The following is a 19,899-nucleotide window of genomic DNA, read 5'->3' on the forward strand; positions in this document are numbered from 1 at the left end:
GAACTGGTGGATTCTTTTTCACCCAAATTGATTTTTAGCCCCTCTTCTTTCAAATCGGTGAGTTAGGGCTTTTATTCCTTGGTGAAAAAAGAATCAAATCAAGAAAACAAACTTCACTTTGGTTGAATCAACATTCATAAATCTCGGATTGAAGAACTCCACAGAAAAGGTATGAAACCTCATCCTTTACAACTTTCAATTGAATGCACTTGTCTCATTATATGTAGTTCTTCATTTAAGTGTTTGTACATGATTTGTGTTATATATTGCTTATTTATAGTGTTTTATTGCTTCAAAAGTGTATTTCCATGCATATCTTGACCATTTCTATGTGTATCTTGCGTATCTCTGATCCAACACGATACATCTGTTAAAATAACCCTGCTGATATGATACACGGTACCGATACTTTAATCCTTGATCAGAAACTCATTAAAGTTGATTCAAACAGTTTTCAAAATTTCAGACTATAAGTTAGAAGCAATAAACAAACAGATGTATGAGTTTGATGTGCAGACTAGAACAGAGTAGAGAGGAAACCATAGTTGTCAAGGCACCTAGGCGAACCAAGCCCCGACCGAGGGGCCAAAAAAACAAGGTCACAAGTTGTCGCCTAGGAGACCAAGGTGACACCAGTAAACAAAGCAAGAGAAAGGCGCCTGGGCTAGGCGACGCCTTGACAACTATGGAGGAAACTAGAGAATAAAAAAGAACTAGAAGAAGAATAGCAGTAGAGAGATATCATCTGGTTGTAGAAGGACCAGAACTAGAAGAAGAAGATTAAGAGAGCAGTCAGCCAGATGTGGAACACTCCAGTCCCTATGCATAGTACATACAACATAGTAGCAAAACACTTCATAAGCTTAAAATTCTATTACTCATAACATGTCTGATTGATGGGGGTGTATAAATATATGTATATAAATATATAACATTTTAAATTTCCAAAACTAACTCATAAAATGACTCCTAATCACTCTCATACGCTGACTTAACTTAAATAGACTCAAGCGGAACTCTTAAAACCTATTAAGTATCCTAATCTAACTTATAATTTAGAATTCAAGACGCTTTCTAGTTTCTACTATATTCTCATGCCCAGATCTCACCCCCACCTTATGGGCTTGTGTTTAAGGCCCATTACAAGATTAACCCCATAAACAAGTGACCAGAGACCCCATATAACCCATTCATGGTCCAAAATTTGGCCTTCCTAAGCCCAATCGGGCAATCTCAACTGCGTCAGGTCAATTTTATGCAACCAGTGTAGCTGCATCATTATGCATAGTAATGCATTGTTTTTAAACACTTACTCCGGTGCCCCAAGAAACGGTGATGGGGAGAGGGCCACATTTGTGGATTAATAATGAATTGGAGATTAGCCCCTTGAGACCTTGGCACAAAAGAGAGACTCCAATTCATTTTGTAGAAGAAGAGATTTTCCAGGTTAGAGCATGAGATTGTAATATCTGGGACTGAGATTACAATTTATCTGTAAAGATGCAGCACAAACAGAAGGAAACTCTTGTGTACAGGAGTGGGTGCTTTGATATGATGATGGGAAAGCAAATGTTATGCAAATTGGTATCCTTAAAACACAAAGGGGAAATATACAACAAAATAAAGGGGGAAATTACAACTATGGTCCTAACATCAAGGTAACTATGAGAGAGTATACCGTTGATCCTTGTAGGAGCCATGGTCACGTGACTACTAAAAATTTCATATTTCCCTTATCAAAGAGAGAATATGGTGCAGAACCTACGCAATACCAGAGGAAGAAAAAACCTTCTGAAGCCTGTGGTTCTGAAACTAGGAATTCTATTTCTAGCCTCTTATGCAGTTCTATTTTAGTTTTCTTTTCCTATTTTGATTGTTAGTAGTTGTTTTATGGATTAGGAATCTATACGTCCAGTCTTGTTTTGGTTTGGTTTTCTTTATTATATTTTAGAGTCCTAGTTGATTTAGGACCTCCAAAACTGTATGTCGATTGGAGTCGTCAATTTTGGTTTTGATTTTCTTTCCTTTCCTGTCCAGGATTGGCTTAGTTTCTGAATCAATCGCTTCTTGGGTTTTACATAGTTATAAATACATGTAAAGGGCTACAGCCCTCCCATCGTAAAAGAGTTCAGTTTCTTCTGAAGCAAGCTGCTGTGGATTCAGTAGCATATTGGTTGATTCTGAGTGTAGCTTTGGTAGAATCCAAGCCTGAGGTTTAGGTGCATTCCTAACTTAGTACCTTCTATCCTTCCCCTATATTTTTTCTTTCAATTCAGGTCAGAACTTCTTTACTTCTTTGTCTGTGATTTACTGTTCTATCATATTTTCAGTTTCAGATTTGTTGTTGAGATAGAATTCTGTCTACTAAACTGATTATTGGTTATCAATCTGCCTTTTTTGATTTCTATCTACATCTTTGTTCTCAGATTTCAATTTCTGTGTTAATGATCATTACCATCCATCGATTTCTGGTTTTCCTAGTTCTAATCAAAGTCTGCTTATTTTTCAAAATCTGTTTTGCTTTGCTGAATCTGAGTTCAGTTCACTATTACATTTTTTTTATTTAATCATTAAACGTTTTCAATCTTCTGAAATCTCTCATCAATTTTACAGTTTTGGAATTTTTGCTAGTTGAACTAAGTTTTCTCTTTTACTTGAGGTCTAGCCATTGGAATTAAACCAAACTTTGCAGGTCTTAACTCTTAAGTACACCTGTTAAGGTGACCATTCTGGTCTTGTTCATCTATCAGGTTAGATTTGTTCAAGTTACCAAAATTCCCTAATTCTGGTCTTGTTCATTCTTCCCTGTGATCCTGAAATTTCTTGTTTTTAACTCTATTTTGTGTCCTTCTGGAGCTTCCCACTTCTGCCAGTTTCTTTCTTTCCAACATCAGAGTTTCCTCAATTGGAGAATATTTATTCGTCATAGGGACCACTTGATTAAGTTCGATGTAGGAAGCTCTGTAACAAAACCCAAAGGAGTGAAAAAATATATATTTTCAGAAAATGGCTTGAACCTTGCAATTTGGGGAGGGGAGGAGGACAGAATGCTGACTTGATATTCACTGGTGCAATTCCTTCTGCAATTTCTGCTGGCAACGGCGAATGCTGTGATGCAAGGAGGTAAAATCCTAAGTTGGACAAGAAAAAGATTCGAAGGAAATGGGTACCTTGTTTGTAACCCATCCCATGGGATGCAATTATATGAGGTTATTTTTAAATGAAAATTGTACTTAGTACCCTCTCGAGGCACCCCAAACATTAAGATTAGAATGTTAGGTAATCCTAACATAGTTACCCTTAGTAACCTCAGATGTAATTTCCCCAAACCCAAATAATAGATTATGTTTGTCAAGAAATTGCAAGAGGCGGAATTGCCAAGCACAATGAGGAAAAATAGTAGTGTCTAGAAATAATAAAAGCAGAAATTAAGTAGTACAAACAGAAGAAACTGAAGGAGTCTTAAGGCAGAATTGGAGAAATCTAATATCTTTAGATAGGCTGATCTGATTGGCTTGAAAGTTGAACCTTCGTTGAGTGACATTACGGATAGCATCCCAGAAATTTCTTAAAGATTTAGGTGTGACAGGTAAGATGTGCAGAACATGAGAAAACAAAAGGTGTTCCGATATAAGAATATGAACGAGTAAAACTCTAATCTGAAAACAGGATTTAAGAGGGAAATAACAAAGATCAGCTAAAAGATTGGCTACCAAATTTCAGAACAAAATTAATGTTGAGTGATTTAAGATGATCTAAAGACTGAAGTAGGTGAAAAAAAGGGTTACCACAGGGTATTAAAGAAATGATAACTGACCTGTAACTTGAAGGAAATTGAAAGGAAACTAAGAAGAAAATTAGAAACAAGGGAGGAGCAGGAAAGCTATTAGAGAATTATTACTTCTCAGAAAGCAAAAGCAACTTCTGGAATCGAAAGAAAAGACTCAAGAAACTTGTGGTGACGAAATAATTTGAAATTAGAAACAGTGGTTGTCTCGATATTACATAGGGAAGAGACAGTAATTATTTTTATATTACATGGGGTGGGCTTGTTAGTTTTATTGGTTTAGGCCATGATATGATGTCTGAATGTTAGGTATATGGGGGATCATGAATTTCGATTACTTTTGAAATCCTAGGAACTTATTTTTACAAAGCCTAGTTTCTATTTTCTAGACGAGTCTGAAGTTGAAAGTTTTGTTGGGAGTTTCTATTTTTGAGAGCTCATCTTTCTTTATGAAAGGGAGTCAAATTAGGAGTCCTAGAGTAATTAGGAAGTTTCTATTTTTGTATTCTCTGATTTTCGTGTACATAAGTCTATATAAAGGATGTTATAATTATCTTTTTAGTGGATACATCAAATGGTTCTAATGTGAACAACTGCTTGGTCAGTTGGTCAGTGGCTTGGCAGTAGAGCGCATGCCCCCAGGAGGTCATGGGATCAACTCTCGTGTTTCACATTTGTGCCATAAGCCCCCCCCCCTCTGGGTTGTAGTGGTTAAAAAATCTCTTGAATCTGTAGTTAAAGTCCCATTGGGCAATTAGATAGGATACAACCCCCCCCCCAAAAAAAAAAAAAAAAACAAAAGTTTTCTAATTGAGAAGGGAATGCATCTCTTATCCTATGGTTTGATGGGCAAACTTTTGATCTGTTTGTGGTGAGAATATTTTATCTCTTATCTTCTTAATGCAGGTCACAAAAACTGCTTTCGGGTCTTTATGGGCCCACTAAAGTGATAAAAAAAAACTCTATTTTAAGGAATAGTGGCAGCTCTGCAATTTCTGGAACGTTCAGTATCTTTTGGTTAAAGCAAATAATGGAACTGGAACAAAACAGTAAACAAGATTTGAAAGGAAGGAACTATCTGGAAATTTAAAAATTATTGTTGGAGTGAAATAAAGCAGATTTCAGAATTTAATGTTGTTTTGAAAGAAAAATCAGTTATGGCAGCATTTACCAAACACTACCTAGACTTTGTATTTAAGTGTAAATACTTTTCTGATTGCAGAACTTAGAAGGGGGAAGGTAAAACAGGGATTTAAGAGGACTGAAACTTCGCAAAAATAAGTTAAATTGGGATGTTACTCAGCGATTGGAATCGCCCAGACCTACTGTTATTTCCGAGACCAAAAGTTAATATTTTAATGGACTCATGGAGGGTGCTATGGTCCTGAATTAACTGAGAAATATTAACTGTTCTCCAAGGAGAATGTCACTAGAAAACAGAATGCAAAGTTTGAGATTAAACAAACTATTGATAAGAGAGTCCTGGAAGAACTAAACTAAGAAAAAACTAGTCAGAAAACAAGGTACTACCACCAGATAAGAAGAAAGAAGAAACAAGCAAAGAAGAAGAGGAAAGAACAACGGAAGAGAACTTAAGTAAAGAAGACAGGTTCACACTTGTGATTCGAGCATGAAACAAAAATGAAACAAGGAGAAGTGGGAAGAGATGGGTGGGGTGGTCATTTCACAGGTGGATTCCACCTATGCCCCACATGTGAAATGACCACCGCACTCCTTTTTTTGTTGTCGTTTAACGGGGCTGGACCATCCAGCTCCCACCACGGCTGGACAGGAGCCAGGTCCGGAGAAGTGGTCACTCAACCAGCCTGTGGTCTTCCAACGCAAGGAAACAGCAACCATAAATAAAGTTGCAGTCATTCCAAGTTTACCAATCAATGAATACAATTGCATATAAATAGATCAAGCAATCCTAATCGTAACTAGCTTGAACTCTTGGACTCTTATCTCCTACATTATCTAACTTTTTCTAAAATAAAACTCAAATTACATAAATGTCTCTCAAATTAAAATAAATTATCTACCAACCCTTAATGGACCCAAATCCCATCTTGCTAGTCTTGGTTTGGATTTCTAGATCGGGTAATGCCAGTCCAACTGTACACAAATAGCTGAATCAATTTTTCTCCTTAGAAAAGAACTTAACCTCACTAAGTTCGGATGAGGACCGAAGAGGCTGTCCGACTCAACTCCCAAGAGGAAAAACAGCTCCGTTGTCAACTTGAGCTCAAGTACAAGGAGGGTCTTTAGCGGGAAGAAGCTTCATCTGCTTGAAAGAATAGATATTTTCATACCCACAATGTTGCATTTTTTGTTAAATAGCCAGGATCATTTGAGACGAAGTGACAAACCTTCAAAGGTAGAACATCACATTGTATCATATCTATCAACCCATTAATGGAATTAGTGACGAAACACCCAACACTGTCGCTACCATTGATTTTACTAGGCTCATGCTTTGCCTCAAGGCAAAATATCTTGTTCTTCGGTTGCTCTTCCAAAGCAGTGGCCATAGAATAACTGTATTAGCAAAGGTGACCAGAAGATTAGGACATTAAGCAAAAAAATGTGCATACTCCTTGCAAATGAATCGTTGTATCTTAGCCCTTGGCTTCGAAGTAGGTCTGTTAGAACTACTTTGTTCGTGAATAGTGGTTTGTTGAATGACTTCGTTGGTTGAAAATGATGCTTATTCGCACGCACTATCACCCTTAGAGAAAGTGTCTGGAAAGTTCCTCCGATTATAAGGCTTCTTCAAACTCTCCTCTACTTAATATGCTATCTGTACGGCATTGTAGGCAGCCTACTGTGAACCAATCAGGCAATCAAGCACTAATCTGAGGATCCAATCCGTTCCAAAATTTTGCACTGATGCGTCTTTGTTCCATCTAAAAGAACCAAGCCAAGTAATATAACTTTGCTATCTATATACTCAAACCTCTTAACTGTGAGAATTGAAGGTGCATATGCTTTGCTTGTAACTGGCAAGCAAAGATCTCCGGTTCATGGCTTCTTTCATTTCAGTGCTATTTTAGCTCTCTCTCTCTCTCTCTCTCTCTTGATACAAGAGAGCCGACGTCACATGAAAACCTTACCCCAGCGGTTGCCAAATCAACTTGCTAACCTTTTAAGAGATAAGACAAGGTTATTTTTGTAATTTCCTTCTTCTATCTCTCTCTCTCTCTCTCTCTCTCCTTCTCCTTTTCTTCTCCATTTCCGGCTCCCTCTCTCTCCTCCCTCCAACGGTTCCCTATGCCCACCCCAACTGCACTGCCACTTGCGAATTATTGTGCCTGATGACACAATAGATTACTCATCAGTTAGAACAAGAAGAGCGGCATGGTGGTGGTGGGGGCCATGTTCCATTACCATGCTTTAATCTGCTATCAAAAGCAAGCAGATTGGTGAGAACCACCAAGAATATGCTTTCCACTTTCTATCCCAAGTCCTTGTTTGAACAGTTCAAGAGAGTTAGTACTAACATATATTTCCTCATTCTGTCGTCGTCCATCTCCTCATGACGTTAAGAAGTAGAAATAATGTAGAGTTTTAATCTGTTTCAAAAGGAAATCTTCATGGCAATCGGGTGGATCCCTCCAGAAAAGACAATGAATCCGATTGATGAAGTATTCAAGATGGTAGAGGATGAGGCAGAGATATTTCCGACGACGATCAGGTCGATGTGCCATGGGATATCGACAACAGCAGGGAAAGAAGGGGCCATCGGGGCTTTATGTTGCCCTGGCTACATAGGAGAGAAATCGGGAAAAAAAAAAGGGGAAAAAAAACGTAAATGTGAAATTACTTTATCTACCCTTTGAATCAAGTAAAAACACATTATATGAGTCCGGTTACAAGCTTTGTTAACAGAGGCATCAAAAAAAAAAAAAAAAGGTAATTTATTCATACCACCCCTGAGGTTTGAAGAAAATATGATTTTACTCTCAAATATTAGAAAATTCTACGTATCTCCCTGAGGTTTACAAATGGTAACAAACAAATCCATTTCCTCAGTTTATGATTGACAGTGTTAAAATCAAAAGGTAAAGTGATAAAAATGTCTTTTCAAGAAAAAAAAAACCTACAACTCATCTTCCTCAAATCCTTTAAGGTTTGAAAAAAAGGGCAAATGAATTACAGGTATAACCCTAAACTCCCAACCCCAAATAGTATACCTTTCCCTTCTTAATCCAACTGAATTCCATTGGCTCACTCAATAAATCACCCTCTCCATTCCAAACAAACAATAGCCGAGAAGAAGAAAGAAGAAAGAAGAAAGAAGAAAGAAGATTCCTACAATTCTCGGCCTCCCATAGTTCGTTCTTTCTTCTTCTTCTCCTCCTATCGCAGTCCCATTAAAAAGGAAGAAACAAACCCAACCGGCTTAGGAAAACCCTTCTTCAATCTAGGGCGGTTTGGTCGGAAATAATGGAAGTTCAGAGGATTTGGCAATTGATACTCCTTTGGTCAAGAATCCAAAGCACCCGAGTGGCCTTCGTGGGTGGAAACCATACCGCTTCCAGGTTTTGCACTCGTTAACTTCTCTTCCCTCTCCTCTCCCCTGAATCATCTCTGTCCCTTAGTTTCTTTCTTTCTCTGATATCATCATCATCGTCTGTAAAACCAAAAAGCCCATTTACCAGCAAAACCTGCGACACTCTCTCTTCTTCCCTTCCTCACCTGCAATCTGAAGAATCAGATCGAATTCTCGACACTTCAAAGCAGAAATTTTGAAGAAGAAGAAATGGGGTTGGTTCCAAGATTTCGACCTACCATGACCCAGTATAGGATCAAGCACCTGCACAGAGGTGGGATCACTGTGACTCCTCACGATCAGCTCATAATTAAGCTACCCGATTCAAGGGTTCTTAAGGTTATTGCTCGATCGGTGCTTCTGGCTTTGGCCATTATCACTTCTCCCTGGCTTGGATCAATGGTCATTTGGGATTCTTCCTTAACTTACATTTGTATAACCTTGAGGCTCGCATCCATGGTCATTTGGGATTCTTCCTTAATTTGGGGAAGATGAGTTTGGAAGGTTTTTTTTCTTTTTTTTCTTGAAGGGGTATTTTTGATATTTTATCTTTTGATTTTAACACTGTTGGTCATTAATTGATAGAATGGATTTATTTATTACCGTTTATAAATCTCAGGGGATACGTAAAATTTTCCAAAACTAGAGAGTAAAATCATAATTTCGTTCAACCTCAAGGGTGATATATGTAAATTACCTAAAAACAAATTATACAAATTTTTATAAAATTAATAATATTTCTTAATGAGGTATATTTATATAGTAAATACCATTTATCATTCTTTCTTATATACATCCATCTTTTACCAATATATATATATATATATATATATATATATATATATATATATGCTTCCACCCTATAAATGATATAACCTCAAATGTTACCAATTGAAAATAAAATTAAGAAAAGAAAAATAAAATAACAAAATTAAAAGAAGAAAGAGTATTATCGAAGCCGTGGATAAAGTCTACAAAGACTGCTGCAACAACGGCAGTTCCTCTCTCTATCTCTCATTCTATACCCTGACACCCTGACGGCCTGACCCCTCTGCCATAAATACACTTGCAAGAGGGGCACATATTTAAGCTTGAATCAATTAAATATGATCAATATCAAGTGATTTTTATGTCTACATCGCTCTCTCGTGATACTCATTAATTGGTCTAGTAGGCTATAATCCAAAGCCAGTATCTGAGATTTTAGAATGTTAGGGATCGGATCTCTCTACTACGCGGGTTGCCCCAACTGCACCGTGCTGTGTAGACAGGGCAGGGCGGCGTGTAATGACCATCTGCACAGTACAACGCAGTTGGGGCAACTCACAGCAAACGGTCCGAATCCTGATCCAAAAGTTTGTGCATCTTGCATCTTGCATCTTTGGATGAATAATTTAGTAAAGTAGAACCTATTTTTGAGTAATTTTCTTGTAATTTTAAAATAAAAATTATGTGAATTTTTACATAATTAGTAATATTTCTTAGTGAAGTATTATCAGCCCCTTTAGTAAATACCATTTATCATTCTTTCATGTATGCATCCCCTGATCCACCCCATAGCATAGATGATAGAACCTCAAGTGTTACCAATTGAAAATAAAATTAAGAAAAGAAAAATAAAAAGAACAAAATTAATAAAAAAAAGAAAAGAAAAGTAAAAAGAATAAAATTAATAAAAAAAGAAAAGAAAAAGTATATGGAAGGCGCGGACAAAGTCTACAAAGACTGCTGCAACAACAGCAGGTCTCTCTGTCTATCTCTCATTCTATGACTCTACCCAAAAAAAACAAAAAAATTCTATATACCCTGACGGGCCTGACCCCTCTGCCATAAATAAAATTGCATGAGGGGGGCACACGCCGCACACCCACATATTTAAAGTTCGAATCAATTAAATATGATGTTTACTTAAAAAAGAATAAATTAAATATGATAAATATCATGTGATTTATGTCTACATTGCCCTCTCGTGATACTCATTAATTAGTCTGGTGGCTTCTCAAATAACGTACAACACACTCAAATCTCCGATGAGAGAGAGAGAGAGAAAGAGAGACAAGGTCCAAGTAAGGTGTTCCCGCTCCGGTAGGTAGGACCACCTTTCTCCTGTCCTCCCTTCAATGCAACGGCACGCTCCATTCATTCCCCACGGCCCCACCAAAATCTCAACTTCCCTTTGCTAAATTTCATTCTCCGACCGTTTTGCCCCTTCACACCCACCCCCACTCCTATTCAACCATGTTTAGTGCTTCGACAATTCTAGGGATCAAAATGTAACACAACAAACATCGACACACGTGAGAGTCATACGTGCAGGAATGCATCATCCTCAAGACGCAGTCACCACAGCACTTGCATGTCCCCTGCAGCTCAACGCTCTTAGCAGTCTCCAAGAACCCTTCTCTTCCTCCCTCCTAACCTTAGCCTCTTCTGTGCCACCGCCGGCGACAATTGCTGGAAACAACAATGTTGGATTCCGGCGATTCTGTCGATTTTTAATATCCTTCAGCTCCATTTCCTTGGGAACATTCACCATTCCAAACATCAACAAGGGCCACTTAGGTTTCGCCAGAGGAGTTGTTGATGTGGAAATCGAAGAAGAATTCCCCTTTCCTGAACACTTACCGGACATATACCGATCATTTGTCTCTACCTTCGTCTTCGTTGTGCTCGAAACTCTTCGTAATTTCCGATACTCTAATAAATTATTTGTTCGCATCGGAAGCCGATCTTTAGCAATCGTTTTAGATCTCTGCAATGCATTCAACGATTCCGATGATCGTCTTCGTCGACGGAAGAAGCTTTTAATCGTACAACTCTGCTTGCCATCATCATCATCATCATCATCATCCTCATAATCAAGGACATCAAGATTAGTATTCTTAACCTCCTCATGGCAACACTCCTGCTCCTTATAAGAAATGAGCTTACCACAGAAAATTATATCATCAGCAGGGCACATATCAGCTCTCAGATCAGAGAAGAACTCGAATAGCTCTTGATCGGTTGATGGACGCCGTCGATCATCATCATTTGCATCCCAATTGGTAGTTGTTGAAGCTGTTCTATCATATACGGGTAGATCACACAATGAGAGAGACTCTTCTGCGTCTGAATCTTCAATCTGCTCCAGATTTTCTCTCATGGAATCCTCTCGATTATACTCTTTGCTGGCAACCATGGTTGATGAAGGAAGAACAAGGAGAGTAGAAGGTGAAAGAAAGTGTTTTTTGAAGTGATTGTCTTAGAGGCAAGGAGGAAATTATATATAAGGGGAGGAATATGGGGTGGGGTGGGGTGGGGTGGGGTGGGGTAATTTTCTTTAGAGGCAATTGAATTGAAGAAGGAGAGATAAATATTGGAAGAAAGACAAAAGGGGTGGGCTTCCAGATTGCTTTAACTAGTTTTGTCTGCTTATTAGCTTCTAGAATTGGAGGGAGGAAGGAAGGAAGAGAGGCCTCTTTATTACTTTCGGTTTCTTTTGGTGACCATTTAAGTGTTTGTTTAGTTATGCAGAGTTAGTTGGTAAGGTCACACATATGTGTTGAAGGAGTGATGACTAATGGACTTTAAGGACCAGGGATGAAGTCATTGTAAATATCATATTACTACTGGTTAAATCATGAAATTTAATAGGTGGCAATAGGTTAGGTTGGGTCGGGTCGGGTCTTGGGCCTATGGATATTCAAACTCTAATCCCTTTTAAAGCGTAACAGGTTTGGAAAAAAATTAAGTCAAAAGATTCTTTGGAATTGGAATAGCTTTTTGAGTTTTATAAGTGTTCAAGGATCTAGACTGGTCAATTGGGTTTATTTGAAAGAAGCATCTTGTGGAAGGAAAAAGTTTTCCTTTTCACCCACGTTGAAGGGTCAATGGAAACTTTTGGCATGATTTACCACAACAACAACAACAAGAAGAAGTTCAGTCTTATCCTAATTTAATGGGGTCAGATACATGGATCCAAACAAATGAAATAGGTAAAATGGAAGATTAAAAAAAAAGTAAGAAAATGAAGAGATAGAAAAAGAAGGAAGGAAAATGAGATAAGAAGCAAAAAGTGGGAAATGAAAAAATGAATGATGTTATTAAAAAAAAAAAAAAAAAAAGAAAAGAAAAGAAAAGAAAAGAAGAAGAAAGAAAGAAAGAAAGAAAGAAAGATAAAAGTAAGAGGAAAGAGACATAGCCCAACAAGTTAGGCATGATTTAGTATGATTTCTATTTGGATTTTAGATTGATTTTTATGAAATAGTCAATAAATAGATTTTTTTTTATAAAGAAATTAAAATTGCGTGATTTCATTCATTTGAAATATTTCAAGAATAAGAAATCGATTTGATAGTTCAATCTCTGAAAATAGATTCTTTATATTTCTTTGGGATGATTGCGGGGGCAGGTTGGAAAAGGGGTTGTGGTGGTGGGGGTGACCGTGAGACCATCAGGAGAAGAAAAATGGATGTATTTTATTTTTAACATAAAATTATTGCTTTGCCCAACATATTAACCATGTGTACTCGTTAAATAGCAAGAGTGAAATCAAATTAAATATGTGCTCGTTAAAGAACAAGAGTGAATACAATTTCACATTTGAAATTAAGGAGCTTCTCACCTGTATCAAAATTTAAGTGAAATGTGATATCTATTTCACTAAAATAAGGTGCAAAAATCAAACCAAAAGATTTCCGAAATAAAAATCAGCCCACGAAATTGAAATAAAAATCATACCAAATCAAGCCTAAGATCAAAGTTACTCACCTCCCCCACAACCCTTATGCTTGAGGTCAAAAATGTCTTTTACTATCTTTATCGTTCTTTGAAGAAGACTCGGTCTCTTCATGTCAAATTAATCTGGGATAAAAGAAAATGGGTAGAAGATCACTGTATGGCACCTGCACAAGCACATGGATCAATGAGAGCGTGCGAAGGGGCATTCACAGAGGTAGGATTTTTTCATTTCAAGGGGCGACGTGGATCTTTTTCCATATTATAGATATACGACTCCCCACGCTGCCCATGTAGGGAGAATCTCCCACACCACACTAATAACGATGCTGAAAACAGTATCATCCACATGAAACCCACATTGTCAAGGAAGGAAAGAGAAATAAAAAATTAAATCCACGTGAGAGGTGAGAGGAGGTACGAATAATAGACTGCGTGGGAAGCTTTTTCCCCTAAACAAAAATTACTAAAACCTTAATTAGAAGGGACCTTAATCTAATCATTGTGACAAGACGAGTGTTAACTATTCATAACTTGCCACTTAGTGTTATATGGGTTGATCAATGTGATAGAGGATCTCACATGGATTTAATTTATTATTTGATAGGAATTTCCCCGCCACCAATGTGGGGAGAATCTTTCATGCCACATCAATAGCGGAAGTAATATCATCCACATGAAGCTCACATGGTCAAGGGAGAAGAGAAAAATAATAAATTAAATCCATTTGAAAGGAGGTACGGACCATTGATTGCGTGAGAAGTTTTTTTTTTTTTTTAACTAGAAAATCAAATAAAATATAGGGAAAAAGATCTCTGTCCGGGAGTGTGGCCTACGCTAGCACTCCCATGAGTCTATTTCTCTCATTCCCATGTAAAAAGACACCTCTACCCCCTTATTTTAAGGAGAGAGATAGACACATGGGAGGTCTGGCATAGGCCACACTCCCATACAGAAAACTGCTTCCCTAAAATATATATTAAAAAAAGAAAAGGGTACAGGATTAATGTTTGGGTATAACTAGATGAATCCAAAAACAAAGACTTAGGAGAATCCCACCTTCGGCATTGCCATTAGTATAAAAACCCCAAAATCCATAATTTAGAACTAAAACAAAAGTCTAGGCATGCGAAAGGCATCTCTATGCAACTCGTCCCTGATGTGAGCAGGGAGATCAAATTGTGTGGAAGACCAACCCAATTTTAGCAGCATCCTTAGCAAGGTAATCGACAATAGGATTTGCCTCTAATCACTCTTCCATGTAATATATGACAAATAGGATCTCAAGAAGTACTAGTGTTGCTTCATGGACCAATGAAATTGAGCCTACTAGGATAGATACCACCACCGAAGCAGAGTAACATTCAATCCCAAGATTTTGAATATTCAATTCCATGGCTTTGAGTAATTAAACCACAAATAATGGATGCGACCTTAGGATCAAATTGCGTGTATTCCCTAAAAAAAATAAAATTTTTAGAAGGGTTAATCTCTAATGTTTTCTATCATAGAAGCAAAGGAAGTGATTAACAATTTTAACAACTGAAACTGATTGCAGTTAAACATTTTCTCAATCGATCTCTAAGTTGGGATTAAATCCGTAAACTCGTGATCAAGGTGGAGGGCATTAGTCAAATTAGCTACATGCCTTAATGGTTAAATAATTCAATAAATAACCCATTTTCGTAAAACTAGGATTGAGTTTTCCTTCAGCCATGGTGAATGAGAATCAAGTCACCACGATGGCTTCAGATATGCATGGGGGTATTGAAAGGGTATTTTGGGGAATATATTAAAATTCAATAAAAGTTTGTGAACCCTACGATGATGGTTGAACCATCACCTCAAGGTGAAGGAAAACTTTGTCCTTTTGCAAGTTTCTAATTTAACAGTACATTAAGAGAGCTAGTAAAATAGAAGTTGCTACCATTAACAATGACTAAGGAAGCTTCTCATAGTTTTTCTTCAATCAAAAGAATGAAATCTAGAACAATCATCAGTTAATGCGAAAAGGACTTGATACCACCTACCTGTCTCAAATCTCAACCATTTAATTATATTCCTAGGTTGGGAGGATAACTTATTGACCATCAGAGAACATCTGAGAATGAAATCTAGAACGGTAGAACTTTCCGTAGAATACATCCTAGCTACATTAATTGTAGAAAACATACAAGTCACTGATATATATCTTGATCACAACTCTAAAGTCTAAGCATTGTAACTCCTTTTATCAATCAAAGTGAGTAGATCATTGCACCCCAAAAACAAAAATAAAATCAACTTTAATGGGCTCCATTTCTTGGCCAAAAACAAGTATAATTGATTGCTCTAGAATGTTAAACAACAAGAAAAGGCCTCATCTTCTCGAAGTGACAATTAGAGAGGTCACTTAAGCTAAACCACCAAAAGTAGGTTTTATGAAAAATATATTTAATGGAGTGATAAGGTCACATTAATACGTGTTGGCAAGTTGGTAAGAGATTAATAAATCAAACATGCACGTAATATATCTAGGATTAAAAACCCCAACCAATAAGAGAAGGGCTAGGTAGGCAGGATTTGCATTCTCCCTTTCAGGTATAATTTGGTAGAAATTTGAGTTGGAAAAAAAAAAATCCTCACGGTGCACTGCAGTTTGGGCTTGAGAGTTTGACACGTGCAAGATTGATACACTGCAGAGGATTTTAATCCATTTGATTTTAATCCATTTGAGTTAGACATCTCCAATACCAAGCCGACCTGAATCATCTAAGACCTACCCTTTCAATGCATTATAAAATAAAATTAAGTCTTAGCCACTAACATAAATAAAACAAGTCTTATCCAATAACATACTTACCTGAATTGGATTTCATCCTAGCTGGCCACCTGACCCATATGCCTCTCGCTGAAATTTTTCAACCACCATTTTTGTCTAAGGATGTAAATAGATAGTCGAAAGTTCGCATCTGATTTGTGTTCGTATTCATGTTGGGAAATTTGTTTCCAAAAACTATTTGAATTCATTTAGAACCTAATCGAATGTGACTGCAGATAGTGCTATATCGGATTCCATTTACATCTCCCGGCCCAACCCCTAACAAAGAGAAAACATTTTTATTACACACTATTAATTGTGATAGTTGGTATTTTGTTGGGGTACGATGTCTTGTATTCCATCACTTGCATAAATAGACTGATTCTGAAGGGCCGTAGCCCAGAGGCTTGGAGGAATCGACCACCTCGCGTGTTTATCTTTGTTAGTGGGGTTGTTGAGCTGGTGGGGGTTCAGGGATGGCAATCCAGATATGGGTATTTCAGTAAATTACCCATGGCAAAAAGGGTGGTCAGCTGTGTTTGTCTTTCTCCAATTCCCCATGGAAAGGACCACCTTGCCCCTCCCATCCCACCCCATCCAGCCCATTGGTTTAGGCCGCCTACATACCTAGAGCGGACGACATGTCCAACAACCTTTGCCCATTACCTATATAGGGGTTTCGCTATAAATTGTAGCAAGGGTTGTTTCTCTATAGTCAATCTAAGAGAAGTATGATGAAGAGCCACTAGAACCATATTTTTCATTGATAGTGAAACAGATCTCATTTCACCGTGGACGTAGGCAATCTTGTTGAACCACCTGCATAAATCCTTATGTGCATGGTGTAATTGTTTGTTTGTGATTTCTATTCTTTTTTGCACTGTTTTAGATTCTCACTTTCTACATATTTGTCCCAACTTACCATCACTATTGCATAATAAATTGGTTTATATAAATAAATCATAAGATGATGTCTTGTTCACATATAGTATACATATTTACTACAACCTCACTTGGTTAGAAGCCTAACTTCCAAGTAAATGGTCCTTCATATTTGGAGAAAAATTTTCTTTGGAAGAATGTATTGCTTACGCTTAGACATAAAGGACGGTGAAATAATTGCCCCTGGCCCCTGGCCCCTGGCCCCTGCCCCCCGCCCCTCCCCCCCTCTCCTCAGACAAAGACTGCGTACCCTTATTATATCTCAATTCTAGAAAGGAAAAGGAAGGAGGATAGATTGATGTGGAATCTGAGGGTGAGTCAAGATTCCGGTGGTAAATGGGAGCAACCAGTCCTTCTAGAAAGACAGGAGCAGGAGGACCCTTCAAGTCTTTGACCAACTTTGGCTTCTATTGTATTTTCTTAGTTAAATCAAAGACGAAGCTGACTCGTCGAAAAAAAAGTCCATTCGTGAGTTGTGTGGATCTTTTTTCCATTCTAGAAAAAGATAATTGATCAACCCGTCTAGAGGGTTTTGCTTTTTGCACATTCCACGTATACACGGTTTTGAAAAGCTAGGAATTTTACTTACTCCCTAAGAATCAAATGCTTAGATGGAAATCAATTCCTTATAATGTGTGGGTGGGTGGGTGGGTGGGGTCTTCTTAAAATTTGGGAATTCATTGGGCCAAGTCTTGGAGCCCCATATTCTTTAAAGTTTAAAGTATATAGTAAATGGAAATGAATTCCTTGTTATGTGGTGGGGTTTTCTTCCTTATTTGAAAATAAATTTTCGAATTTTATGAGGCCACCACGTCTACTAGCCTTCTCTATGTTAGTCATAATCCATAAATTATTATAGACTTTAGCTTGGTAAAATACCCATAAACGTGCTTTGCATGGATTATGTTTATTATTATTATTATTATTATTTTATTATTATTATTATTTCTTTTCATTTTTATTTCCCCTTCATGTGATTAGTGGATCGTTGGGGCGAACGGTTGGGTGATGACTGATGATGGATGGAGGAGTGGTGCCAATTTATCAAATAAATCCCCTCTTCGCCAGATAGTTCTTTGCATGGCTTACCTAATTTTTGTTAAAATCGATTATTGTATATCTAAGTGTGTGTGTGTGTGTATCCCTTTTCGCCAGATAGTTTTCTTTGCATGGCTTACATGATTCGTTTTTAAAATTGATTCTCACAAGTAAGAAGGCAATCAAGTTCTATATGCTTTGTCCGTTTGTGAAAAAAATAGGATTAATTACAATACAGAGAGCTGCTTGATTATCACAATGTAAAGTCATCGATTGAGGATGTGAAATAACAAAATCTTGGAAAAGATATTTGAGCCATTGAAACTCACATGCAATGGAAGCCATGAAGCGAAATTCAGCCTTTGCAAAAGACAGCTGAGAGATACTTTGCTTTTTTGTCTTCCAAAAAATAGGTGATTGTCCAAGGAGAGTGTAGTAACTAGAGGTTGATTTTCGAGTTATTGGACAATTGGCCCAGTTTGGAATAAGAGAGTAAAGTTCCCACCCCAAGAGTGCCTTCAAAGGGCAGCATCTATGTGAGGTTTTGGAGGTTGATGCATTAACTGACTCAAAATGTTCACTAAGTAAGCAATGTCAAGACAAGTAATAGCCAAGTAATTGACTCTACCCACAAGGCGCTGATATAAAGAGGGATCATCAAGGAGGTCGTCAATAGTATTTATCTAATTTGAGATATTGTTCCATGGAATATTCAAATGTCCAAGCACCAAGAAGACCTAATTCATCTAAAATTTGGAGAATGAATTTTTGTTAGGTACGAATGGGCAACCTCAATGCCAAAGAAGTATTTCAAGTCGCCGAAATCTTTGATATGAAATTTTCTATGGAGATAAGATTTGGTAACATCATGTCTAATAATGATAATATCAACATACACAAAAATGAGGAAGTGTGAGGATATGGAGATCTTGGTGAATAAGAAGTAATCCGCTTTGGATTGGGTTTAGTCCACATGAACAAGTGTTGTAGAAAATTTTACATACCAATTACGTGATGCATGTTTAATCCCATATCACGATTTGTGTAATTTACAGACTTTAGGCTCCCCTTGTGTGGCAAAACCTTGTTGAAGCTTCAGTACCCTTTTTCGTCAAGGTCACCACGTAAAAAGACATTATTGACGACAAGTTGCTGCAAGGAATAGAAATGGAAAACACAAGGAATAGCAATGTAAAGCATACGACGGATAATAAGAAGTTTTGCCACTGGAGCAAAAGTTTCATGATAATCCCAGCCTTGGAGCTGGGTGCAACTGTTGGCAACCAAGTGGACCTTGTATTAAATCAAGCCATCAGATATGGCATCAACCGTCGAAAATCTCCCTTGGTAAAGTTTCTTCGGCTGGTGTAGTTAGGCATCATCATGAGTTGACATATCCTAAGGTATCCATGATAACCATCACACTAAAAAAAGGTGTTTGGCATCATGAGGTGGTAGTTGCAAGTTCTTGAGTGCATGAGGTGATATTGCTTGATGGTTATGAAATAGTGGATGCCTTGGTTGAAATGAAAAGAGTTGTAGATTTCAGGTTTCATGTCAAAGCAATAAATATATTAGATTATATCTTAGTATCGATTCATTGGATCTTGAAGTGGTAAACATGAGACTTGTGGTAAATCAAGTTATGTTTCATAAGCAAAAAAAGTTTAATTGGACATTCCCTGTTACCCAATATAACTATCCCATTGATTTTTTTCAGCCAGCCCCAAACAGATCCCATCTTCATTACATAGCCCCAGTTGGGCATCCTACCCTAGATGCTTCAAGTGAGGAATATGACATTAAGGGGCAAAATAATACCTACACTGTGCTGTCAAAAAATGAGATCAAGCCTCATTAAAAACAGTATATTTACATCAATGCCATTGATTTCAATGATAGAAATTTTGATCTTTTATCAGTTTGTTGTGCTTTCTTCCCTGTGCAGCATATTTAGGATCTATGGTAAATGCACATTCAGTTCTCAAGTTTGGTTTCAGCTGGGGATATATTAGCTAATGAGATCCAAACCAGCGGGGCTCTCTAAGCTACAAAACACAA

The 19,899-nt window shown here is 37.5% G+C and overlaps 1 protein-coding gene across 1 annotated transcript; it reads right to left on the reverse strand.

The window, feature by feature from the left end:
* Nucleotides 1-10,598: 10,598 nt before the first annotated feature.
* LOC122669233 lies at nt 10,599-11,528 on the reverse strand. Its single transcript, XM_043865947.1, has one exon. It carries the CDS (start codon nt 11,518-11,520, stop codon nt 10,669-10,671), a length of 852 nt encoding a protein of 283 aa, XP_043721882.1. The 5' UTR covers nt 11,521-11,528; the 3' UTR covers nt 10,599-10,668.
* Nucleotides 11,529-19,899: the final 8,371 nt, after the last annotated feature.

Source organism: Telopea speciosissima, chromosome 7, assembly GCF_018873765.1.
Source record: "Telopea speciosissima isolate NSW1024214 ecotype Mountain lineage chromosome 7, Tspe_v1, whole genome shotgun sequence".
Classification (NCBI taxonomy): domain Eukaryota; kingdom Viridiplantae; phylum Streptophyta; class Magnoliopsida; order Proteales; family Proteaceae; genus Telopea; species Telopea speciosissima.